This window comes from Physeter macrocephalus, unplaced genomic scaffold, assembly GCF_002837175.3.
Source record: "Physeter macrocephalus isolate SW-GA unplaced genomic scaffold, ASM283717v5 random_38, whole genome shotgun sequence".
NCBI lineage: Eukaryota > Metazoa > Chordata > Mammalia > Artiodactyla > Physeteridae > Physeter > Physeter macrocephalus.
The window spans coordinates 88,001-114,012 of NW_021145323.1; the positions used below are offsets into that span (position 1 = coordinate 88,001).

Below are 26,012 nucleotides of genomic sequence, written 5' to 3' on the forward strand. Positions count from 1 at the left end.
TTGAAAATACCTCGCTTTTCCTGTCTGTCCCCATCCTCCCTCTCTCCTCCCTACTTCAGTACAACATACAACCTGTGGGCTCCCCCTTCTTTCACTTACTGGAGGGGTGACCTGGAGCAGGCTGCTGAATGTTTCTGGGACTCAGTTTCCTCATGTGTAAGATGGGAATGAGAATACTCACCTGCCCAGCTAGGATCGAGTGACAAGAGAAGGAAAGTCCCTTCTAATTCTTTCCACTAGTTGCAACGCCGGTTTATAAGCAGCCCCACCGTTGCCCACCTGTACCCGAGCCGTGCCTGTGCCTGCCTCCCTCTACCCTCTCTCCTGCTGCTTTCCTCCTCTCTGCCGATCCCAAGCAGCTGCACCCAGAGGCAGCGGGAACTGGGAAGGGCAGGAGAGGAGGGGCCAGGGAGGGTGCTTCGTGTAGAACATTCCAGGAGCCCAAACCCATTCCAAGTGGCTGTTGGAGGCTGAGAGCAGCTGGACGTGAGGCTGAGTGACTTAGCCCCACCAGGCTGGGGGCACTGTCAGCTCTTCACCCACACCCTGAAGTGCATTTCCTGCCTCCCAGAAAAGGTTCTTTGCCTGGAGAGAAAGTGCCTGCCCGATCCAAGTGAAATGAAGACATGCGGATGGGGGGGAGGGAGGAAGTAAAACCCCCGAGGCCCAATCCAGGAGCTCAAAAGTTAGAATTCCAAACTCTGAGATTGGGCCACACAGCCCTCCTCTGAGCTCCCATCACACCCTGTTCCTCCCCCAGCTCAGCACTTCTACCTTACACGGAGATATCTGTCTTTACCAGGCTAGCTCACTCATCTTTAAGCCCTCAGTATCTAGCACAGGACCTGGCACAGAGTAGGTCATGAGTAAATCTGTGCTGCACAGCACTGCCGGAAAATACCCAGATGCCACAGTACACCCATCACCGAGGATCTCAGAGCAGGAAGGATCCCCAGAGGGGCCATTTCTAGTCCACGGTCTTCCTTTGTGCCACATCCATCCCATCTAATCATCTGAACAGACAGAACCTAAGCTGAATGTTCCCTGTTCCCGTTCCTCCAGGAGAGAAGGTTCAGCAATTTCTTTCCCTGTTTCCCCACTGGGAAGATATCCTTGATATCTCGAGGATATCATGCCTTTCCTGTTACAGGCTTTCTTCCTCTCCTTCCCTCGTGAAGAAGGGTACCCAGTAAAGACCCTTTATGTTTAGAGGTTGTGCCCCATGCGATCACATGGAAAGGGGCAGCCTCCATGGGCATCCAGCGTAGGCTCTCAGCCGTGCCCCCAACTGACTGTCTGGGCCTGGACATTCATTTAACATCCGTACATGTCATCTCCTCATCAGCAAACTGGGGTTCCTACCACCTTCCTCACAGTGCGTCTGTGATTATTAAACAAGATGATGTGACAATGACCCACATGGTCCCGCCCCCGCCTGCTGACCCTCACTCTGTACCACACTCCCCGCCCTTGCTCCAGCCTCCAGATCTCCCTTGCTCTCACTTCACTGACTTTGCAGTTCATGGGAAAAAACATGCTGTTCCTCCCACCCCAGTGCCTTTGCACATGCCCTTTACCTCTACATGGAATGCTCTTCTCCCATCCCAGTGTCACTGAGTTAATGTCACTCACCCTCCCATCTTACTTCTTTTATGAGCCAGGGTCTCATAAAACTGTATCCCTTCGCTCTGGAGCACTTATCTCAATACTTAATTCTCGGTGATAATTTAATTCTGGCGCCGGTTCATGAATTTCCTCCACGAGATTAGGAATCATAGTACTGCTTATCATTATACCCCCAGAGTGCCTGGCACATAGGAGGCACACAAAATATTTGTTGAATCAATGAATCAACGAATGACAGAATGAATGAATGTAAAGCATTTAGCACGGCACATTGAACGGAACAGACTCCCCTAAAGTCTTTTTTTTCCCCTAGCTGAATAAGTCTGTCTGTCTCTGATTATGTTTCCTCACAAGCATCTTTTTCTGAATTTCCCATCAAAGTATCAGCAGGGAAATCAAGCAGTGCTTCAGAGGGTCAGCAAAGTCTGACCCGGGAGGTGATGCATGAGTCAGGAAAAACAGAATGTCCACTGCCTCCACCCACCTCCCTCCCCAGGGAGGGGATTGACAAACAACAATTCCGATCCCCATGCTGGGATCCCAGGGCATGGCTCCTGGAGGCAGGAGAAGGGCTTTGAAACAGCCCCTTGATTAGGAGACAGGAGACCAGTAAGTCCAGTCTCGGCCCTGCTTCCTCTTAACTGTGACCTTGGGAAGATGCCCCACCCTCACCCCACAACACAGACCTCAGCTCCACGTCTGTGAAAACGATGGATGTGGTACAGTCGATCCCTAAGAACCTTCCCCTGCAAACTCTGTGGCTCCAGGACAGATGGAAGAGGGTCAGAGGGCTCGGGGCCCTGTAGGCTGAGATTCAGTCATAAGGTGCCAGGGTCAGGTGTCACTTCCGATCTGTTGAAGTGTCACCCCAAAGTGGGGAACACACAGCCAGGGCCTGTCACCCTCAGACCTTCCCACTGGAGAGCGTGTGGGTCCCACCAGTCTGTGGAGATCAGCAACCACGAAGGGACCCAAGAGCTCCTGTGTGGGTGTGCACCTGGAACACAGCACACAAACACCGGCTCCAGGCCCCAGCTGATTCTAGACTCCTGTTGGGAACGAGCAGTCAGCCACCAGCCTGGGGAAGGTCCTCTCCCCGGGTATGAGGTTGACTGGGGGCGAGGCCCCGCTGTGGCTCTCCCCATTCTGGGATCTGTTGTTGGGGGGCTGCCTTGTTCTGCACCCCCCAAGGCAGCCTGGCACTGTTGCCAGAACTCTGGCTGGCTAGGAGTGAGCAAAGCTTTATGGGAAACTCCAGCCATCTTTGCTGGGTGATGGCAGATTCAGAGGGGCACAGCCCATGCCCAATTGGGGTATAGAAAATCAAGGTAATGAGTACACAGGGAAGTGGGAAACGGGCTTAAGAAACCAGATGGAGGAATTCCCTGGCGATCCAGTGGTTAGGACTCTGAGCTCTCACTGCTGAGGGCCCAGGTTCAGTCCCCGGTTGGAGGCCTAAGAGGACTAAGATCCCACAAGCCATGGCGCAGTCAAAAAAAAAAAAAGGAAGAAAGAAAGAAACCGGACGGAGTGCTTAAAGAAACCAGGCCACACAGCTCCAGGGCCAAGGTGAGAAGTCAGAACATCTAACACATCCAAGCTGGAAGGTGCTCGGTGGCGCCCACCTCGTCCAAGCAGCCCCGGTAGGGACGGGGACATGGATGCCCAGGCCGCCCAGGCCGCCCAGGCCGGCGTTCCCCTCATTCCACCTGCTGCTCTGAGGCATCGTTTGAATTACGTTCCTAATAAATTAAAGGCCTTCAACCCGGTTACATCGCCTCTCTGCTTCTCTGTGTGCGATGCGAGTTCATCTAAATCAGGGGTTAAGCCAGGACACAGATGTGGTAACTCCTTGAACCTGTCACAATTATGTGCACGGATATCCGGAGGCATCTGTATCGGGGTGAGTCCATAGCTTTTCCAAAATCCCCAGAGTCATCCAGGAGCCCAGAAAGACAGACGTCCTACCGTCTGTGTTGATATGAAACCAGGCAAGGGCTTCAAGAAGGCAACTTGTGGCTCCAGAACAGTGGCTCTGAACCGGGAGCGGTTATCCGCCATGTTTGAGCCATCCTGATTGTCGCGACTGGGTGCCTGCTACTGGCGTGTAGCAGGTGGAGGCCGGGGAAGCTGCTAAACATCCTACAGTGCACATGGCAGCCCCACAACTAAGAACTGTCTGGCCCTAAACGTCGGTAGTGCCGAGGCTGAGAAACCATGCTCTGAGCTATAAATGTGGGGCTCACCCGGGAAATGGGATAAGGAGACCTGCCCTCTGAAGGCGCTTGCTGCACCCCAGGCAGGCGGGCGGAAGCACCGCCGGGGGAGGGGTGTTTTGTCGGCAAGGTGGCACTGCACTAGCGCCTGGACACTGTCCGTGCCTGGACCCGCGCTCTGCGACCGTGAGCGCCTCAGTCAGCATCCGGAGTGACAGCTCAGCACAGGGGTGGGGACCAGGGTGCTATGTGCTCAGTCACATGAGACCTGATCAGAGAAGAGAGCTGGCCCCCCAGGTCAGGCAGAGCAAACGGAGTGAAAAGCCATTCCCAGACCCGGAGAGCGGAAAGCAGCAGCACGGCGATGCCACACTTACCTTCAGAAAGCTCTGTCACCACCTTCCCCTCATCCTCCTCTGAGGGAAGATGGGAAGAGAGGTGAAGAGGGAGGAGAGGCAGGAAAGAGAGGCAGGTGATGAAGAGGAGAGGAAGAGCAAAAAGGAGAGAGAGAGAGATGGATGAACAGGGGTTATTTCTTGAGAGAGAGACTTTGCTGAGAAAAGGGAGGTGGGAAAGCAGGGGTGAGACGGGGACAGAGACGGACTCTCCAGAAGAGCCGCAGGGTGAGGGGGGCGGTCCACCCAGACAGGCCCCCGGGGCTCCCGGGTGGCGAGGCACTCAGGGCGCACCGCTGAGAGCGGGCTTCGCTCTTGGGAACAGCAGGCTCGGTGTCCTTGTCACAGCTCCCGCGCCTCGAGCAGGAGTGTGCTGGCCTGGTGACAGGCAGCGCCCCCCACCCAGTGATCTGGTGTCCCTGGCCATGCAGACACATCCTGAGACGGAGGCTGTGCCCTGCTGTGTCTGCGTGGGTCACACCTGCACGCCACTGCCCGCCTACCCGGCTGGATCAGTCTTCTGGTGACTAAGGAAAAGAAGCGAAGCTGTCCCCAGAGTCCCAGCCCAGCACCCAAACCAGAGTCTAGCGAGCAAGTTTCTGGGCTCAGCCTGTTGGAAACGGCCACTGAGGGCCCAGGGCCCCCACTTGCCCCTTCCCCACAGGGAGGAGAGGAGCCTGGAAGTGTGACGAGGTGTGAGCCGGGGGTGTGTGCGTGTACACGAGCGCCTGGACGCTGGGGGGTGGAAGCCAGGCTTCCGGCAGAGACCTAACCGACTCCAGAGAAACAGGGCAGGCCTCCAAACCCCATGTCAGAGGACTCTGGGAGCGGCATTGACCCCACCAGGCAATGGCAGGAAGGCTGCAGAGGGATCCGTCCCCCTCAAACCCCGCACAGAGAGCCCCACCGAGGCCTGATCTCAGCATGGACACAGAGCTAGGCTGCCACCTTGTTTCCAGAAGGGTCCTGAGAACCCACCACCTCTGGGCCCTGCCCAGGACCACAGGGGTCCTCCAACCCCCCACACCTCCCTCCAGCCTCCCCGACCACCTCCCTTCCCACTGGAACCACTCACCGCCGGTGGGGTGCAGCAGGATGCTGGCTGGGTTATGGGGCTTCAGGCCCAGAGCAGACAGAGGTGTCTTGGCCAGACCTGGAGGGGAGCGCACTGCGCCGAGAAGAAGAGGCGAGACCCCAGGAGTGAGCGCGGGTGATGGGCTGGGGAGAGGACCCCTCCTGAGTCTGGGCGTGTCGGGGAGGGCGGGCAGCAGGACGGGCCAGCCCCAGACCCGGGGACGCTGCTGCGGCTCCACTGCCCTCTCCTGTCTCTGCTTCTCCACGGTGTAAAGGCTAAAGGAAGTCAGCAAACGGCCCTGCCCCTCAACCTCCAGAAAGTAATTTCTATCCCTAGGCCCTGAGTTCCTTTGCTACGGTCCCACCACATGGCCGTGGTTTATAACATACACGTTGGTTTCTCGGGTGCCTTCTGCCTCGCTCTACGTTATTCTCTCCCTAACCCCCTTCTCTCACTTTCCCTACCCGCCCCCAAACAAACAGGCACGCACAAATATACACTCACACACACACACACACACACACACACACACACACACACACACACACACAGGCAGATGGACTTGAAGAAAATGGAGTATCAAGACAGCACAACATGTAAAGGACAGAAGGAGGAGAAGGCACCACCAGCAGAACCAACCCTGAGTCCCCAGGCTAGCCCTTGGCCACAGGTCTTTGGCCCCCAGCCAAACAGGTCTCTTGCAAGCCCCAGGAAGAGAGAATTTCTCAGCAGGGGGCTCTCTTAACCAGCAAACCTCAGTGTTCTGGAAGAGGGAGAAGCCCCATCTCTACAATCCTTGGCCAAGAGCACCACCACCCTGCACGAGCCCCAGCTCCCTCTCAGGCCGCCCGTCTGGGTTGGAAGTGCCACATAACACACTAGGTCAGAAAGGGCGGTCAGGCTTTCTCCCATTAGCCAAGGACGTGGCCGGACTCCGAGCTGAGCTGCAGGGCAGTTGCTATGCCCGGTCACGAGATTTCTCAGCGGCAGCTGCCACGTCTCCTAACACACCTCTGAGGAGAAGTAAAGAAATGAGCTCTGTGTCTCCGGCCGCAGCTCTCGGGACCCTGCAGAGGCCATAGCGGCTGAGGACATGCAGCCGCACAGGTGTGCCAGAGCCCAAGACTGCCTGGCCCACACCGATGGCCTCAACAGACTAGCTGTGCCCCTCGGGTGCCCAGGCCGTACACAGCAGCTCCGGGACCCTCCCTGGCACCTCCTCCCTCTCCCCAAAGACAGTGAGACCTGTAGGAAACTAACCCCCCAAAATATAATCTCTCAATGAAAGCAATTTAAATAACTTATCTGTGCACATGCCGGTGTGTACATAGGTATCTGTGGGAATAGAGAGGCATCGCAAGAGTCCAGATGGGTGGCCCACCCCTATGCTCCAGCCTAACCCTGAGATGCCCAACAGACAGATACAGCAGAGGGGACAAATACGTACAGACACAAACATCTAGCCACGGCGTAGCTCTAGGCCTGCATGCTCCTGTGTGTGTCCCTCTTTCTCTCATTACACACACACACACACACACACACACACACACACACAGAGGTATTTTGCAACTCTGAATGTGATTAATTATGGAAGGATGAGCCCAGTCTCAGAGACCACTGTCCGTGGAATGACCACGAAGCCTCTCCAGCCCACAAGTTTGCATGTGTTTGCCCAGCGGGTACAGCAGAGGCACAGGTGGACCAGTGAAAGGAGGTGAAGGGGACAAGGGGACAGAGGCAGTGGGAGGTTTCTCTAGGCTCCCCTCAGCACCTCCAACTCCCTAATCACTCCTGTCCTCAGTCCCCAGGCACCTGGCCCATCTGCTGGGGCAGACAAGTGGGTGGCCCTGAAGCCAGGCAAGGCTTGGCTTCCTGAGAGAAGAATTCCTCACATTTCTCGGCCTCTGGGCATGGAGGAAACCTCTAACTTATTCTCCCTGCCTGGGGCTCTCTCCCCCGGGTTGGCCAAGGGGAGAAGGGGAGGGAGAGAAGAATGCGAACAGAAACATGTGGCAGAACCCAACTCTAGCCCAGCCCAGATGGCTTCATCCCAAACAGGGTGCTGGCCAGGATCCTGGCTATTTAGACCCACAGGGAATTGGAGCAGGTGTGAAGGTGGGGGGTTAAGACCAGGGAGAGACATTCCACGAGTCATAAAAGGCACAGAGCTATCTCGAGCAGATTGCCCTGGGCTTGCCCTGTCCAATATGGTAGCCATGAGCCGCATGGGGCTATGGAGCACGGGCGGTGCGGCCAGTCTAAACAAAGTTGTAAGTGTAAAACGCACAGTGATTTCAAACTTGTATGAAACAAGAATGTGAAATATCTCTTTATACTGATTACATGTTGAAATGATATTTTAGATCCTTGGGGTTAAATAAAATCTATTATTAAAATTAATTTCACCAGCCTCTTTTTAGATTTTATTTTAAAAGATTGTAAGATATCTCATTAATATTTTTATTTCAATTTACCTATGGAAATTACAATACTTTGGGTATTTTGAGTTAAATTTTAAAATCATTACAAATTAATTTCTCCAGTTTCCTGTATGTTCTTTAATAGAGCTATTAGAGCTCTATTAAATAGCTTTAATAGAGCTATTATCTTTAATTCTCCAGTGCAAACATGGCTCTTGTTATTTTTCCACTGGTCAGCACTGCTCTAGGGACAGCCATGGCATCCACTCATAGCTTCAGCCTCCCGCGTGTCCAAGATGGTAGCCAACACGAGTTCTGCTGGCACAGGGGCCAGGTACTGGTGTCACATTCCTCCCCTCTGCGGGACAGCTGACCACCAGGAGAACGCATGGCCAGCTCCAACTCCCTTGTCCTCACCCTCCTCCCCTCTCAGCGGGACACATGAATAGCCTGGGCAGGGCCCACCCAATCTCTGATCCTGGAGCATCGCCAGCCTCTCTACCTCTGCCGACCCGGGCCTCTCACAGGGACCCTGAGCCCTTCACAGCCTGGTACCGCTCCATCACTGCTTTCCCAGGCCTCCTCCAGCTCCTCTTCAGGTCTCTTCTACCACAAAAAGGAACACTGCCCCTCTCCTGGGCTCATCCAGGTCTTCTCTTTGGGTAAAAATGTCTCTGCCCTTCAGGGATTTGCCTCTCCTGTGACAGCATCAGGGGGATACAGACTGAAGGCTCCTGTCTGGAAGCCAAGGGCTGAATGAGATGGGGATACGGTCAGCCTGAGGGTTCTGAGCCTTTCTTTCCTCGGTGGAACCTAAATAGGTTGCCTGAAGTGGAAGAGGGGCCTGGATGCAGACAAAAATGGGGGTCAGAAGCAAGAAGGTCAAGGGGTGTCTCAGAGACACACCAGCAAGGCACAAAGAGTCCCTTTAGGATGGGAGATGTTTTGCACATAGCATGAGAGGACTCTCAGCAACCAGCAAACTCCATAATGTGGGAGTCCAGGGGCCCCACAGTAGGTCAGTTCGGGTCCCAGGACTGCGGCTGCTGCATCCTTAGACGCGTGAGCGTGGACGGCAGAAAAGAATAGAAGCGGGGGAGGGAAGCTGAAGTAAAATGAGCCATAGGGATGAGAAGCGGCAGGTTCTGGCCCCTCCCAGCTTTGCCAGCACCCCCAAACCTGGGTGCTTACACAGACCAGAGGGGACCCAGGGAAGGCGGGCTGGGTGTGAAGTTCTTACCCCCACTGGGCGGTGGGCTGGTCGGAGAGGTTCTCTCCATCTCCTCAAAGGCCTCCTTGTAGCTGTGCAGATGGGGCTGCAGAAGAACAAGGGAGGAAAACAGTGGCTGTGACCCTGAGGAGGAGGGGTTCCCAGTTAACCAGCCTGACCACCGCCCTCCCCTGGTAAACACAGAGGTCAAAGGGAGATCCTCGCCATCCGTGAGCCCAGCAACTCCTTGCAGCCAAGAGAACAGAAAGCGGCTATTCGTAAGGCCATGGTCCAGCAGCACCGGCCTTGGAAATATTTCACAACAGGGCCAAAGAGAAGGCGCTGGGGGCAGGGGACTGAAGGCAAGAGAGAAAAGATGTCCAAAAGCCATTTATATCCAGAATGACTTGTTAACCTGGATTTTATCAAATATGGGCCACTCACATCAGAATCTTCCAGGGTGCATGTTTAAAATGCAGATTCTTGGGTCCCATCCCAGGTCTAATAGGCTAGAATCTCTGGAGGGGGACTTGGGGACCTACATTTTTAGTGGATTCCCTGGTGATTGCTATGCTTGCTAAAGTTTAAGACCTACTTCCTCAGACTACTGAACCGTCTCAGAAATACGAACAATTTGACACTGAAATTTGATCTCCCAAGAAAACCCTACGTCTAGAAAGGGCTCAAAAACAAAGTCAGTCTCTAGGATCTGGCTTGGAGTTTAGAGACTGTGGTCACCTACCTCATACCCAGGATCCTTACCACCCTACTAAGGGGTGCCCTCTAGGAATCAAGAAGGGAACCTCAGTCTCAGTGCTCATGGAAGAAGGTAGGGGCATCAAAACTATTTAGAGAAGGAAATGGGCTCCAGATTCCACAAGCCTGAGAGGAGACCTAGGCTGAGGAGGCAGGGAGGAAAAATTACTGAGTTTACCGACAGGTCATTGCTGCCCAGTTAACCATCAAGTTCCTCAATAGTTCAGGTGGGCTCTGCTACCCTCTGTGGCCCCAGGATATGGCCCCAGGACTCACCTCTTTGGGCCGCCCTCCAGGATTGAGAGCGATGGTGAGAGCCAGCTCTGGGGAGACGCACTGGACAGGGGAGCGAACCCCAGGACTACGGGGCGATGCAGGTTCTGGCGACTGGTTCTCGTACTGCCCATTGCTGGCCGCCCGCCTCCGGAGAGGTGCTGGGGGCTCTGCAGGCTGCTTCTCCCGAGCCTGCACCCCTGGGAGGAATGGCGGGACATAGAGGGCACTGAGCATAATGTGGGGGAAAGGATCCATCGGGCCTAATTCCCCCAGAGAAGGCAGTGCATCTTAGCCCAGGGCGCCAAGCTGGAGCTGGGCTTGTCTCCCCTCAGCACATCCTCTCACCAGCCTCCCTCGGCCCACACCCCGGTTTCTCTGCAGGGTGGGGGATCGGCTTAGATTGGCTGGCCTTCACCAAGAATCTCTACTCTGCACAGGGTTGGGGCCCAGAGCACAAAGGACTGATACAAGAAACAGATGTCAACTTCTTCCAAGCCCCGGAGGCAGAGGGCCAGAGCTTCCAGGCAAAAGAGGGAAGGTGGAGGGAGGAGAGTCAGTCTCCAAGGCGACTGCATCAACCAACAAGCAACACCAGGCCCGTGGGGAAGACTTTTGGAAAGAATGAATGATGCATCATCTTGGAAATGGGGCTCCCGAGAAGAAACCAAGAAATGACTAAGTCTTGTCACAGTGTCCCCAGCCCCAGCTGGCCCCCGGAATACTGCTGGCCTTCTCTGGGATCGCCCAACCCTCATCCAGTGCACCCCTGAAAGCTCCTTCCCACGTCCTTTATGCTGGCCCCTTATCTGCCCACCCTTCTCTTGCCCCAAAGATGGCCCAGGTTCCAGCCTGCCTCTCCCAGCAGAGCGGCAGGCAAAGAGCCTGAAGCCATGTGCCCCATCTGCTTCTGTGCACTTCCCTTCCATTCCGCAGGCCTGGGGATGTTGTTAATCTCACCCTCCTCCCTTCCCACAGCTGGGCTGCAGCACAAAACCCATTGCCTCACTGAGCTGGCTCCAGAATCCTAGAGAACTTATTCCCCGGGGCCCAGAGGCCAAGACCCAGCCTGAGGGCGGGCCCCTTGTCCTCATTATCCTGCTGGAGGAAATTCCCAGCCCTGCCTTCACCACCACCCGAGAGGGCAGGTGAGGAGAGGTGCTCGGACTTATCAAAGGTCTTGTGAGACCCTGGCCACAGCAGCCTCAGGCCAGCGCTTGTGGGCAGACCACCCGCCTCGTGGCACACATGCACACAACACACACACACCCACACACACGCACACGCACACGCACACGCACACACACACACACACACACACAGCTGGCCCCAGGAACAAGCCAGCTCAGCCAAGCAGAAATCACCCTCATTCAGACTGAATCACCATCTACCCTCCACAGTGGGGTCTGCATGGCCCTGGGGGCCCTTCACCTCCAGCCTGGAGCAGCCACTAAGGCTGCCATGACAAGCACGGGCTGGGAAGCCTCCCTACTTGTCATGAACAGCAGGCTGCCGGCTGCCAAGTCTAGGGATGGACACATACTCTCAAACACTCACACTATCACTCCAAGACATGCACTCATATTATCTCATAATTAGGAGCCCCGTCTGGAGAGCACATGTAAATGCAGAAGGTAGCTGGGTGGGGCGATGTTCTTTCTTTTTCGGGGGGGTGGGGATGTCCTGAGGCTCCACTTCGGGCTCTTCGTTACTCAGAGGCAACCTGCCTACCATCTCAACCGAGGAAAAAAGAGGCAACCTGCCTACCATCTCAAGCGAGGAAAAAAGAGCCCTGGCTAAAGACAGTAAACCAGACTCACAACTGCTTTACTTAAAGCACATAGACCCCTTGCCTCGAAGGACCTTTATTTTCAGAATAGAAAAATGGGGGTCGCAGAGTCCTAACCAGGGGCTGCTATAAGCATCAACACGGATGAAAGATGGGGCCCGGCTCTAAAGGGGGGAGCAGCAACCGGGACCCTACAGCAATCCCAGGCTGCCAGCCCTCAGAGGAGAAGCCTGCACCCCGACCGGCCCTGTCCTCGGCCGTGCTCCCCCCACCACCGAGCCCCCTTTCCCCTCAGGCCTCCGGGGCAGCTTGGTCCAAAGCCGATGCTGGTTCCACTCCTGGCAAAAACATTAGAGAGAAAGAGACATAGCCATTGATTTTCTAATAATAATCGTGACAAAGGAGGCCCATTTGGGAAAGGCCCTTGGGGTTTGGAACCAACTTCAGCCCCAAGGTTAAAAGAAACGCATTAGGGCTGCTCTCAGTTCCGGCTGGCCCCGACCCGCAGCCTCTTTCTGGCAGGTGCCCGTGCCTCTGCAAGGGGTGGCCAGTTTCCCTGTTTGGGGATCCGATGTCTGCCCTTGAAAACTGGGTCTGTTTCAATTCGGGGCCCTAAGTCTCCCAGAGGGACAGAGAACATTCTCCCCGATGCACCCAGAACATCCTCCACATTCTGGGGATGCAGAGGGTTGCAGCGGCCCGGAGAAGAGGCGGGACCGTTGGAGGGGCTTCCGGGCTTTGGAGGATGTGAGACCTGGCCCAAAGCGGTCAGACATTTGAGGACAATCACACCTCTTCAAGCTGCCTCTCCACCACCACTGGAGTGGGACCGGCTCTGTCCCGAGGCAGGGGGGATGGACAGGTTGCCGTCCAAAGAGCTAGGGTCCTGTAGGGCAGAGCCTCCCTCTGCAGAAGGGGGGAGACCCGGCATACCACTCCCACGGAGACAGCCCCTCTCCCGCAGAGTGCCCACGGCCCCAGTGGCCAGCCTGGGCCTCTCACATTCTTTGAACACAGTGTCCCACTGTTGTCCGCCTTGGCAGTCCCAGATCTGCCCCAGAGCGCCTGGAGAGCCATGTTCCCTCTCTCTTGTCTCTCTCTACGGGAGGGGAGATGCGCCATGGCAGAGGGGAGAGAAGAGAGCCCCATTGTTCCTCAGCCAAGCTGGGGCGTCTGGACACAAGCTGACAGCCAGTGTCAGAGAGGGAACACCACTCCCTCATGTCCCAGAGGCTGACGGATAATAAAAATAGGCCCGTACTCCCCAATGGCCTCCTCCCCTCCCCCACCCCCCACCCCAGGATTTTCTTGGTCTCCTGGCCCCTGCCGCGCTCTCAGGGCCTCCGTCTACGTGCCCCGCTCCCTGCACACACACAGGCACACACGTACACACACACACGTACAGACACGTGTGGGTGCACGCAGCCTTAGCCTGGCGGGAACAGTGGTGGGTCAGTCACCCTCAGAACCTCCACGCTCAGCCCTTCCCCAGAAGGAGAACGGGGGCCAGAGGAAGCTCATGAAGAAAGGGGGAAAGAGAGGCAGGCAAGGGACTCTGGAAGGGCCTCCCAGCAAAGCTGGTGAGTCCAGCCTTCCAGCCCCGGCAGCAAGAAGAGCGGCCAGAAAGTGGCCTTTGGGATAATAACGCGCTACATCCAGAAGCCCTTGGTCACCCTCCAAGGGCTGCTCACACAGTGTGGGCATCGGACCTTCCCCTCCTCCTGGAGGACAGTGGTCACCTCAGCCCGGGGCCTCCACATTGACCACCAGACCTGAAGAGCAAGGGGCCAGAGCAGCCCCATCTCCCGGGGTCCTCTCCCTGCTCCCCAGGATGGTATTGTGCTCGGGAGAACAGCTGGCTCCAAGGCGCTCCCCTAAAGTGGGCTGGAACTGAGGCCGTGAATCCCCTTCATCACACACACACACACACACACACACACACACACACACACACACACGGGCAATTCTATGGGCTGTAGCCCTAACACACATCAATACACCTGGTTAATAGATAGAGCATGGCTGCCCACCACCCCCGAGTTCCATGGACATATGCCCTGGTGTCAGGCTTCATCACATGCCTCCCCTACCCGCCCCAGGACTGGCCGCTTCCACCCCGACAGACCCAGCTCTTCTTTCCAGCCTTCCAATTTCCAAAAAACTGGATTCCTCAGCTCCAGGTGGCGGGGCTGGGTGTCCGACTGCTTGCCTGGGGATCCAGAAGGGAGGGGATCCGGGAGGCCACCTGCTGGGCCAGGGCACCAGAAAGCCACACGGCAACCACACTAGCAGCCCCAGGGCAAGCCATGCCAGCTCCCCTCAGGACCCCCCAGAACTGCCCAAACCCCCAGGCCCCACCGAACACTGCACTCCCCACCACTGGGCCGAGAAAAGGTGGAGGGACAGGAGAGGAGGGGGACAGGAGGCATTCTGCTAGAACCATCTCCCCATTATCTATGGACTGGGAGAAGGAGGGGCCGTGAGAGCACCAGATATTGCCACTGGGAGCATCAGTTCCCACCCCACTCCACCCCCAAGCCTTTTCCCGGAACTGCTCAAGGCCACAGCCTGGGGTAAGCCTGAGCACATCGTCTTCTCCAGGACCTGGGCCTCTGGGCTCCGAGGAGCAGGGAAAGGATGAGGTGATTCCCTCCTCAGAGCTAAAAGTCTAGGGGTTGTATGTCCAAGAGCTGGTGGGAGACGCTAGTGGACGACATCACCCTCTAACAGAGCAACGTGACTCTTGATGGAGGGTCCACCATGTTGGGGCACATCAAGCCACCGTGCAAAAAGCACGTGGCAAGGCTACGATCCTCCATTTGTCACATTGGGAGACAGAGCTCTGAGCAATTCAGAGACTTGCCCGGGAGTGTCACAGGGGAGGTCACAGGAAAAGCCAGGACCACACCCAGGGCTTCTGACTCTTGGCCATGGGTCCTAGGATCAGAGATTCAGGATGAGGTCAGAGGGGGTGCCCTGTCCCCAGGGAGTGCTGTACTCCAGAATGGACAGAGCAGCAGGTGCCAGGGCACCACTCTGCGTCTTGTGCCTGCTGGTCCATGCAGAGCTTGGCCTGGCTCCTGCTGAGGCTCTGGCCGGGCAGCCCAAGTGATCTGGCCAAGGTAGCTGGAGAGCTGGGCTGTCCCAAACCCTCACTGAGCACCCTTGTTGCAAAGGCCTGTGTGCCCACGGGGAGGCTGAAAGTTCATCTAGTCACCCCGGACCCTGTTCCCAGCAGGGAAGGCCAAGGCTGGAAGCATCAGGCCGTGTCCATGCAGAAGTGGGAGCACTCACTCGTGCAGGGAGGAGGGACGCAGGAGGAAGAAGGGGACAGTGAGAAAGAAGTGGGGGGCAAAGAGAAGAAAGAGACAGAGAGAACAGAAGAGGGGGAGGAAGAAAAGTGAGAAGGAAATGGGAAATGAGGAGGTAGAAGAAAGTGGGCAAAACTTTGGAGGAAGAGCACATGAAGGAGGAAGGGAAAGAAAGAAACGGAGAGCTCAGGTAAGTCATAAAGGGGGAAGCGGGGAGAGGGACCAACCAGAGAGAGAGGAAGATCGGAGCCGGTGGAGAGGAGGGTGCCCGACGCCGACACTCTGCCCAGTGCCCTGCAGCCTGGCGTTGTACGCTGCTCACCCCCACCCCGGGGAGCCGGCAGCGGGGAGGCAAGCAGGGAGGGGGTGGGGTGGAGGGGAGGACACCAGGCAAGGAAGGCACCACGCCCACGGCACAGGGGACAGATGGACACGGGACACACGAAGAACGCCAGGGACAAGGCATTTAACAAGACGAAACAAAACAAAAACAAAGAGAAAATCAAGATTAGTCAGTGTCCTGAGTCTGGGTTCTGGTCACAAGCTGGAGGGAGGCGGGCAGGGTGTCAGACAAGATGAGAGGGTGGATCTAGGGTCTCGCTTCTCCAAAGGGCAGGTGGACTTTCTGCTGTCCAGCAGGACGCCACCCACCTCTCTCTTTTCCAACCCCAGCGTGGAGCAGGAAGGTGCCAGCCTGGGACCGGGAGATTTCAATCCTGTGGCCCCATACTTCACCCGCCCTCACGGTCAGCACGACCTCATCCCAGGACCTTTCTCCTCTCACGGTCACCTGCTTCTTCCTGGATTCGGCAGTCACCCTGCCAGTCTGAGCCCGAGGGTTATCTTCCCGAGCATCGGGGCATTCCTCAGCCCTTCATTCTTCCATCACACCCCTCTTAGTAACCCTCTTCCAAGGGAGCCACTTAGGATTTTCTACTCCTGCCCCAAACTGCTGGGTACCACCGAAAGGTCCTGAAGATGAGCCTGCTGGATGCACTGTAAGGACCTGTGAGGTCCTTTTACTCCCCCCAGCTGACTCCAATCCATCTCACACCACAGAGGCCACGCAGTGGCCAATATCACACCTTCCTGGCTTCCAGAGAACCACACCCTTTGAGTTTCCTCCACTTCAAAAGCTGCTCCATACCAGTTTCTTTGCTGGTTCCTCCTCATGTCTCAAATTGCTAAATGTTCAAGGCTCCAGAACTCAATCCTTCTCTATCTGTGCTCACCCCCCTGGGTGATATCATGCAGTGCCTTACTTCACATGACATCATATACTGACAACTCCCACATTTCTAAGCTCCAATCTCTCCCTCAGAAACTCCTGACTCATACGTCCAACTGTCTTGGACATTTCATGGGCACCTCAAATCTAATGTGGCCAAAATCCCACTTATGATATCACCTCTAAGCCTGCTCTTCCCACATTCTTCTCCATCTCAATAAAGAGCAGCTCCATCCTTTAGGTGCTCAGGCCAGAAACCTTGACTCTTCCTTCTCTCACATCCCATGTCTAGTCTCTCTGTAAATCTTGATGGCGACACCTCCAAAATATGTCTACAATCTGAGTATGTCTCACCATCTCCAGATACCATCCTGATCAAAAGCACCAGCCTCCTAACTGGTCTCCCTCCTTCCATCCTGGCCACACTGATGTTTTTAGAACAAGTCAGATGATGTCTCTCCTCCGCCCAAATCCCTCCGAAGGCTTCTCACACCATGCAGAGTATAAGCCAAAGGTCTTATGATCACCTACAAGGCCCACAGAAAGCTGGTCCCCATTCTCATTTCCTCTCTGATTTCGGGCCCCCTACTTTCCCCGTATCAGGCACACTCCCGCCTCAGGACCTTTGCACTTGCTATTCCATCTGACACATTCCCTCCCTGCCCAGTGAAGCCTTTTCCCTGACCATCCAAACCACCCCCCCCAACCCTTCACCCCTCGTTGGCATTTCACTGCTTTATTTTATCTCTATGGCACTTATCACCCATCTGACATATTATATGTGTGTTTGCTTATTTGTTTATTGTCCATTTCCACCTCTTAAAAAAAGGATCTTTATCTCTTTTGTTTACCACCATTTTTCCAGAACCTAGGCTAGCATGTAGCATGGATTAAGAGCACACATTGAATGAATGATGGAATGGGCCTTGATCTCATCTCCTATTTCCATGATGAAATATAAAAATTGGGTTCTTAATTCAAGCTCCCAAGGCTTGATACCAATATCTCCCTATATCTGTATCCATCCTCTATTCTTATTTCATGAAGAGGTACCTCACCTCCTGGTTGAGCCTAAATTATCCACCTGGGTTCCTAAGCCTAACTCCCCTTACCTCCTTAGAGACCTATTTTATATCAGTTTCTTTCTCCTATATCTTTTTCTTCTCCCTCTTCCCTCCATATTCAACCTCTCTCTCCTCCCCCTCTAAAAACATTCTCATGGCTCCTATATTCACAGAAAGAAGTTCTCAGTATCTTGCTACCCTCTTTAGCTACCACCCTCTTCCCTTTTATCACAAAACCACTCAAAAGAGTGGTTGATATGTTGTCTGCACCCTCTCATCTCTCACTCCTCAATCCCTATCTGGTTTCTGTCACCACCACTCTATTGAAAATATGCCTTTGAAAATCCCTGGGGCCACCTAATTGGCAAGCCCAGTGAATTTTCCTGAGTCCTTCTCATGATCTCTCCACAGTGACATTGCTAACCTCCCACCCTTCCTCCTGGAAACCCTTTACTATTCTGACTTCTGTGATGACCCACTGTCCTAGTGTCCTCTCTCTGTCCTGAACATTTGTTCTTAGTCCCCTGTATGACATCCATTCCCTCATGGCCATTTCATTCTAAGTTCTTTTCTCTCCATGCCCTCTGACATATAGAGATATCATCCATGCCCAAAGCTTTAACCTTTATCTTTGTGAGGATGACTCCCAAATCTATAGCTCTTTCCACTCTTTTGAGCTCCAATTCCGGATGTCTGATTGCCTTCCATACATCTCTACCTGGAGGCTCCACTGTCACTCAAATTCAACATATCTAATACTGAGGTCTTCATCTTACACCAAACCTGCTCCTCCTGCTAACTTCTGGCTTATTAATGGAACCATCATTCTGTTTCTATTCATGGAGCCTCAGAATTATCTTTGATGTCTCCCTCTTCTTCACCTACTACATCCAATCAACTTGTAAATGCATCAGTTCTCATCCCACCACAGCATCCTTGGCACCCATCTCTTCTTTTTCATTTCCATGGTCAGCACCCTAACTCAGCCCCATCACCTAGGTTAGCTAATAAGCTCCTAGCATCTCCCAGCTCAAAGTCTCTCCCCTTTTGTATCCTTCCTGCCCAGACCCACCAGATACATCTTCCTAAACTACAGCCCTGATCATGGCATCCTCTCCTAAACACAGTAATGGCTTCCTACACTGCCACTAGGTAAGATTCCAGCTCCTTAGTCTGGTATTAAAACCAAACAGACGCAGGCCCCAGGCTACCTTTCTTGACTCTCTCTCACACAGCCTATATGCTCTCAATCCACTCTATTCTTCAAACATGCCTTAAGCTTTCCTATCTTCATTATGAGCCCTCTCTCTCCAATGACCTCAACAATTTTCAAAGCCCTACCCATCTTCCAAGGCTCTATAAAACCCACACTCAACAAAGAGCCTCCCCAATCTCTCCAGCTGATAGTGATCTTTCCTTTTTCTTCATTCCCACAGAACTTTCTTCATACCTCTCTTATTACAAATAACTTCATTTTAAAGTTCCAGTTCTTTTTCCCCTTTCTAAACTCTAGACTCCTTAAGGATAAGATCAACTTCTGATTCCCAATATGCATTGAAATCTCTACCTCTAGAGACACCTGAGATCAGTACAGTCACAGAATCAGGATCATAAGATAACTTGATTGGACTCAACAACTATGACTCTTATTTCCTTTTCTTGTCTTATTGCACTGGCTGGGATATCCAATACAATGTTAAATGATAGTGGTGATAACAGGCACCTTTATTTTGTCCCTGGTGTAATGGGAATGCTTCTAATTCTAATGTTTCACAAGAAAGTGTGACATGTGCTACAGTACCTACCCTTTGTCAAGTTAAGAAAACTAACCCTACATACTCTGAGAGCTAAGCTGAAATAAGACATTAGGGGTAGTTGGATCAAAGTGGGATGAGCCAAGGACGTAGAACTGAGGTATGACAGCCTCAGTTGACAGCCAAGGAAGAAAGAGCAGACTTGAGGGAGAAAGGCCAGGAGAAACCAGATCATACTGATGACCATATAGAGGTTCTCCCTCAGATCTGAAGTGACTCATGTTGAAGCTTACATTCCAGCTTCTTGCAGAAGAATGTAAAATGAGAAGAAAAAGGCCGTGCTGAAAGTCTATCCCTTGGCTTCTAGACTGTTCTACAAATTAATCCTGCTGGTGCATCTTTATCTACACAAGCACTGCGGATAGGGCTACTGAAGAAGTTGTGCAAGCAGGACCTGCTGACCTAAGAAATACTGTTCATGACAGGGCATGGACCCAAGAGGTCCTTTGTAGCCCTGGAGACCAAATATAACTGTCCCCTCTACACATCTTATCCCTTCTCCTGGACTGAGTCACTCACAGTTGGTGGAGGAGACGAGAGCAGGGTTGGAGGACACAAGTACTGTGCCAACAATATCCCTCCCTCCATATGACTTCTTGGCAGCCGAAACCTGAGCAGCTACAGGATATGGAGGTTGAGAAGCAAGACCTCAGAAACTAGTAGGAGAGAAAAGGATGAGGGGAGAGCCACTACAAGATGGACATCCTTCCAGGGCCGTCAAAGTATGGCTTCCTTCTGAGCAAGCTCTGGGAGAGCTATACAGAGGGTTCTGTGAAAGGGAGGAAACTCATCCTGCTCCCCCAGAGAAAAGCCCCTTGGATTCTGCCCATCATTAGACTAGAGTGTCACTATTCCTCAGGCCACCACCCCAGCTCTGGAAAATATTGAGAGGGCCCATTCCTCTCCCTTCAACAAAACCAGGAGGAAAATGGTTTCTGCTGACAAGCCAGGTACTCCTTATCTCATGGGCCCAGATGTGGACAAAAGTAGAAGACACCAGCCCCACGGGGACCCCCCAATGGGGCATTTCACCCCTCGGGTTATAGAGCTACTCATCTTATGCTTTGATTCTTGGGTAAAGACAATGATGTGCTGCTAGACCAGCTCTCCAGGGCAGGTGAAGTCCTTGATTGCCAATTTCCATAGTGTGAATACTGCCATTATGGCCAATTTCAAGTTACCAGTAGTTGAACTGGGGGCTGTGCTCTGCTCTGAAGTACAGGAACAGGGAGTCCATGCCTCCACACCAGGTCCTGGACTCAAACCCAACAGCCAACTGGCCTGGCCTCAGCTACTTCCCTAAACCCACCATCCATCCTCAGAGACGGCGTCTCCCTTCCTCCCTGTAGCTGGCATGGTGACTCAGCTTCACCTAAATTTAGGAAAAGGGACAGAAGGCAGAGGCAGCTGCCCAGGCTCCCCTTCTGCTCCCTGACTACCCACCACCCTGTCAGCTGAGGGGCTTGGCACAAGGTCCCCCTTGCCCCAGGCTCTGGTCCACCCTGGCCTGGGCTTCACCTCCACAATAAAACCAACTCATAGGATTTCCCGCCCAGTTTGGGTGCCCCCATGGAATGGTCACAGGCTTAGGCCAGAGGGAAGGAAGGGAGCCCTTCCTGCCCCTCCCAACATGGCCCTGGACACTCTGCCATTTCTTGCCTTTATCTCCCCAGTAAGCTCATCTGGTTGCCCCACTCTGTCTCCTTTCTCTGGAGAATAAGTCCATTCTCTGAAAGGAAATGGGGCTCTGTTTCTCAGTGCCTGCTTCCCATACAGAGCTGGTCCTAAAGCAAGGACTAGCAGGACAGCTGAACAAGAAGATGGACCTTGGCCTCCCCAGAAACAGAGAAATATCCTGAAAGGACGCACCAGGGTTGAACACTCAGATGGAGCTCAAGGGCTTCAGGACACCCTCTCAGGCATTGCTGTGCCTCTGGGAGGGCTCAGAAGGGAACTGGAGTCCACAGAGGCCTCCCTCCAACCTTCTCCAGGCCTTCTCCACTGCAGGCAGCTGCAGAGAGCATCTCCTCTCTGCCTAGAAAATTTGTACTGCAGCCCTGGAGTCACCACCTCCAGGAAGCTTTCCCCGATTGCCCTAGGTGGGAAACCTTGCTTTCCCAGGCTCTGGGGCTTTGGTCCCCACTTCTGTTGTAGTACACATTGCTCTCTGTTAGAATTATCTGTCTGTGTACCTGCTCCCTCACTAAACTGAAAATTCCTGAAAGACACTGATCTTTGAACCTCAGTGCCTGGCTTGGAGCCTAACAGGCAATGAATGCAGGAAGGGATGGCTGGCATGTGGGCTCCTGACAGCCTCTTCCCCAGGCCAAAGCAGCACCCGCTAAGGCGTGATGGCTGGGCCTGCACCTCGCTCCAGCAAAACCAGCCAAGACCAGAGAGGGAAGGTGTGGAGGGAGTAGGAGGGGATACCCAGAACTCATGGCCCCTGAGGCTCTTACCTGCTACCCGGTGGGCCACAAGCCCCTCCAAGTTCAATGGCTCCTCCTCTGGAGTTCGGGATGGGTCTGAAGTCACCTCCTTCAGTGGAAGCTGAGGCTGAGTGGTGAGGCCAGGGAGAGAGACTGGGGGCAGCTGAGGCCCCGGAGAGCTCTGGGCGTTTGGAAGGAAGGCAGACGAGGAGGAGGCAGCTGGGCTCTTTGGACGGTAACTCTGGTTGGGCCCCGTTAGACACGGCTGATAATCATAAGGTGAGTAAGGCCTGCCAGGAGGGACAGACTCCAGGGAGGCCCGGGGAGCAGGCTCAGGGGTGCCCAAGGAATGCCCACTGGGGATGTAGCCAGATCTGGACTGGGTCAGTGGATGGGACTGGGAGGAGGAGCCAGAGAGGGGCTGGGAGGAGAGCGGGGAAGCGCCTGGCCAGGCCCCAGGGACACTCTGGGACTTGTGCAGTGGGGCGGCCGCCGTGGCTGGCTCCAGATCCAGCATCAGCATATTGAGGGCTTCGATGGACTGCTCGATCTCCTGCTGGGAGGCCGCCCGCGGGAACTCGGGGAGGCCAGGCATGGGGGGCTCTGCCAATGGCTGGGGGCTGGGCCTGCTGAGCCCGAGGCTCTCCAAGTGGGCTCTTTCCTGCTGGCGAGGAGGTGGGTGAGGCTGCCAGGAATTCAGGCCCCTCTGCACAGCCTCCCGGCTGCTCCCGCCCCGGGCTGGAGCTGGGGGCAGCTGGGGCTTGGTTTCCGGAAAGGACTGAGAGCGGAACATACCGCTGGGGTCATGGCCATAGTGGGAGGTGGTCATTGACTGTGGCCAGGCCGGGTGGGGCCCCTCCTGCTGGTAGCCAGCTAAACTCTCCTGTGCAGAGTAGGAGGGTCGCATGGGGGCAGGGTGGCCAGCTTGGGCAGGCACTGCCCGGCTGGCAGACTCATAGGGGTAGCCCCCGCCATTGACCATAGGTTCCACGGGGTAGGGCTTGTCCAGACCGTTGGTCAGTGGGGACAGGGCCTCCGGGTAGCCCCCCTCACTGGTGTTAGTGACCCCATCCAGGGAGGACAGTGTGCCCATGCTGCCCACGCTGTGCCCATCCTGGTTGGGCAGCTCATCATCCAGGATGTCTGTCTCCCGCTCGGATGCCAAGGCCCTGCCATTGACGTGAACCTGTGCCGGGACGACATGGCGGCCGGAGGAGGGCGCAGCAGGGCCCCCCGCCAGGCGGGACCGGAGATGCTGGGTGTGGTACATGGTGCCTTGCTTCTCTCGCTCCAAGCCAAAGCCACTGAGCAGGCGGTCCAGCTCACGCTTCTCCTCGGGACTCAGGGCAGCAGGGGCACTGGAGGGGCCGGGGGCAGGCTCATCGGTCTTGTCTGTCTTGGTGGAGGCCGTGGAGTTGCCCGAGTCGCTGCTCACCGACAAGGTGTGCTCCACGTGGTTGGGGGTAGCCGACAGGGCGGGCCGCGTGGCGTTGACGGCCCCGGTGCTGCCGTGCAGGGAGTCCTTCTTCTTCACCTTGGCGTACAGGCTCCCGTCCAGGGGTCCCTGCGTGTGGCCCACAACCTCTACAAGAGAGGGACCAGAGGGGAGACAGACAGCAGATGTCAGTGGGAGGCGGGACATCTTCTATTCTCCCGAGGAAAGCAGCTGAAAGCTTCCCTTCCCTGGATCCCCAAAGGGAATCCTCTCAGCACCCCGAGATAGAGCCAAGGCGGCAGAAGGACAAAAGGACAAAAGGACTCTTTCCCCGAGCTTCTGAGCAGAGCCCTCCCCTGCACCCAGGGTCAGGGCCAGGCAGTGGGGTCCAAGGTTGGGCCGGGGTCCTGGGGGCAAGATGCCCCAGTCCAAAGCCTGGATCTGGCACTGCACTCGCTTCCCAAGGACCTGGGGTGTTGGGCCAAGATGGGGTCCAGCAAAGGCCTCAGGCCCGGTGTTAAAGGGGACACAGTTTCCCTCTGAATGCCAGGGCCCGTGGAGGTTCTGGAAAGGAGCTGCAGGGACCAAGGGTGGAGGGAGCATCTTATGGATTGAGAACACAAAAGTAGAGGTTTTCAGCAGGGAGAGGTGCCCCCTGTGCCATTTTGTCTGAGATGCTCTGGGGACCCCGTGAGCAATACTTTCTCTGAAAGGAAAAAGTGAGCGCTGGGTGGCTAGAGGCCAAAGGGCTGACTCAGGAACGAAGAACTTCCCTGCCCAGAGGAACTCAGTGATTTCACACCCTGTACAGTCAGCAGTCCAGCTTCCAGCCTTGACACACACACACACACACACCTCCCTTCCTCCCCCTCCAAGGCAGGCCCCCAACTGGCAAGAAAAAAAGCCCCCTCCCAAACTCCAGCCCAGACACCAACAATCACACACACACTCACACACAGAAAACCAGATACAAAGACATCCAGAGACACACACTCCCGCCAGAAATCACCCAAATCAAAAACACCCAGACGCATGCACTCATGGAGTACACCAGACAGCCCCAGCACCGCAGTCAGAAAGAGCAGGTGTGGATACAAATACACAAATGCTAATGTTAATAGCTAACATTCAGGGAACACTTTGCTACATCTACACATACATAACGTTATTTCTAATCCTGTGAGTCAGGGTTGTTATGCCTATTTTAAAGACGGAGAAACTGAGACGTGAAACCATTTATTTGCAGACACGTAGTACTTGGTAAAGCTGGGATTTTAAATCAGAACTAATTTAAAATTTTTTAAAAACTAAATTAAAATCAAAGCTAAAGCAGAACTTCAAAGACCACACAATTTTTTATTATTCTACACTGTCATATCACACACACCCACCCCCACAGAATAAACACATAAAAAGCAGCAATACCCCAAAATAAATACTGAAATTTAAAGCCACAAACATTTCAGAAAATACAAGCTCCTACCATGCCCAAGGATCAGCCCTCAGGCCAGAAGTGGCAGCCTCTAAAAATAAACACTCATACAGAAGTCCACAGCCAACCAAAAACAAGTGATCAGACAACCGCAAAACAGGAACATCCTGATCAACACACACACACACACAAACCACAGGCCAACCAAATGACGTCACCCAAGCACTAGCACCGACATGCCCGACAAGGCACACCGTCCACACACCCCCCCCTGGGGGCTGGAGGCTCTGCCCATTCACTTAACTCTCCAGAACCATCTCTCTGCCCCCAGTTTTCCCTGGGGCTTTGGGGTCTCAGCCAGCAGCAGGCCCCAAGCGACACTGGGCCAGGGTGTTGCCGCAGCCCAGGGCTCACAGGGGTGGCGCTGGTCTGAACTGGAAAAGGGTTTTGGCTGAGAAAGGTCTTATTCTCCGAAAACCTGCCCCTTGTTCCGGGACCCCAAAAGGCTAAGATGCAGTTGTACACATGCTGCCTCTCCCAACTCACGTGGCATCATCCCTAAAGGGGCCGAAATGTAGATGAGAGGCTGCCCCTCATGCTGTGTCCTTCCAAAGAACCGGGCACCATGTTATACACACAAAAAAGAGACTCTGGCTGGCTGTTTCCAGAGGAGAAAAGTATTGTAGACAGAAGGCTCTCATCCACTCAGATTTTGGAGGGTGGTTCTCGTGAGGATGGGCCCCTCACACCACTTAGTGGCAGTCTGAAGAGCTGTCTTTCCTTCTCACTGTACCCGGAAAGCTGCTGGCCCATTCCTAGGCCCTGGCCCTACTCTCCAGCCCACACCGTGAGATGACAGAGTATTTCTCCCGGGCCTGGGATCTCCTCCATCCCCTGAAGCCCCTCATCTCCCAGGTCCATGCGCACATAGGCCGGGAAGCAGGGGGCAGGAGCAAAGCAGAGGGTGGAGTGTCCAATGGCCTCCCATTTATACTCAGAAGGCAATGAGAACCACTGGGTGCAAACCAGAGCAGACCTGAGAGTATCCCTACCTAGGAGAAAGCAAACCCACTCCAGCATCTCACTAGGGTTCACAAAAGAAAAGCTGTTGGCAAGAGAGATAAGAAAGCATCTTCCAAGACAGGGAGGGAGAATTCACACTGATTACCACTACCTGATACCTTGGCCCTCTGGGCCACGCCCTACTCTTCACTGACTTTGAAAATGCCAACATTAAACTTATTCTGTCACGACGTCATTTACCCCGACATGGGCTACTGTTCGCAGGAACAACATCGGGATAATAACTGCCAGGCAACTAAGGCTTAGTAGGAAAATCGAAGAAGTGTAAACCGCTTAATTAAATCCCATTTGCCAGGGCTTCCCTGGTGGCGCAGTGGTTGCGCGTCCGCCTGCCGATGCAGGGGACGCGGGTTCGCGCCCCGGTCCGGGAGGATCCCACGTGCCGCGGAGCGGCTGGGCCCGTGAGCCACGGCCGCTGGGCCTGCGCGTCCGGAGCCTGCGCTCCGCGACGGGAGA

At 54.6% G+C, this 26,012-nt stretch overlaps 1 protein-coding gene across 12 annotated transcripts in view; it reads right to left on the minus strand.

Annotated features, from left to right (window-relative positions):
* TNS1 (tensin 1) overlaps positions 1–26,012 on the minus strand; it is a 103,783-nt gene that overhangs the window by 27,288 nt on the left and 50,483 nt on the right. For 5 of the 12 annotated variants that reach the window (XM_028483478.2, XM_028483475.2, XM_028483476.2 and 2 more), the window contains 7 exons: positions 21,637–23,190; positions 15,299–15,385; positions 13,886–14,005; positions 9,975–10,171; positions 8,973–9,048; positions 5,313–5,405; positions 4,220–4,258 (listed from right to left, as the gene is read on the minus strand). In XM_028483478.2, the coding sequence (XP_028339279.1) occupies positions 4,220–4,258; positions 5,313–5,405; positions 8,973–9,048; positions 9,975–10,171; positions 13,886–14,005; positions 15,299–15,385; positions 21,637–23,190 (2,166 nt within the window). The remainder of the gene's footprint in view (positions 1–4,219; positions 4,259–5,312; positions 5,406–8,972; positions 9,049–9,974; positions 10,172–13,885; positions 14,006–15,298; positions 15,386–21,636; positions 23,191–26,012) is intronic. The other 7 variants (XM_028483481.2, XM_028483477.2, XM_028483482.2 and 4 more) reach the window with 5 other exon arrangements.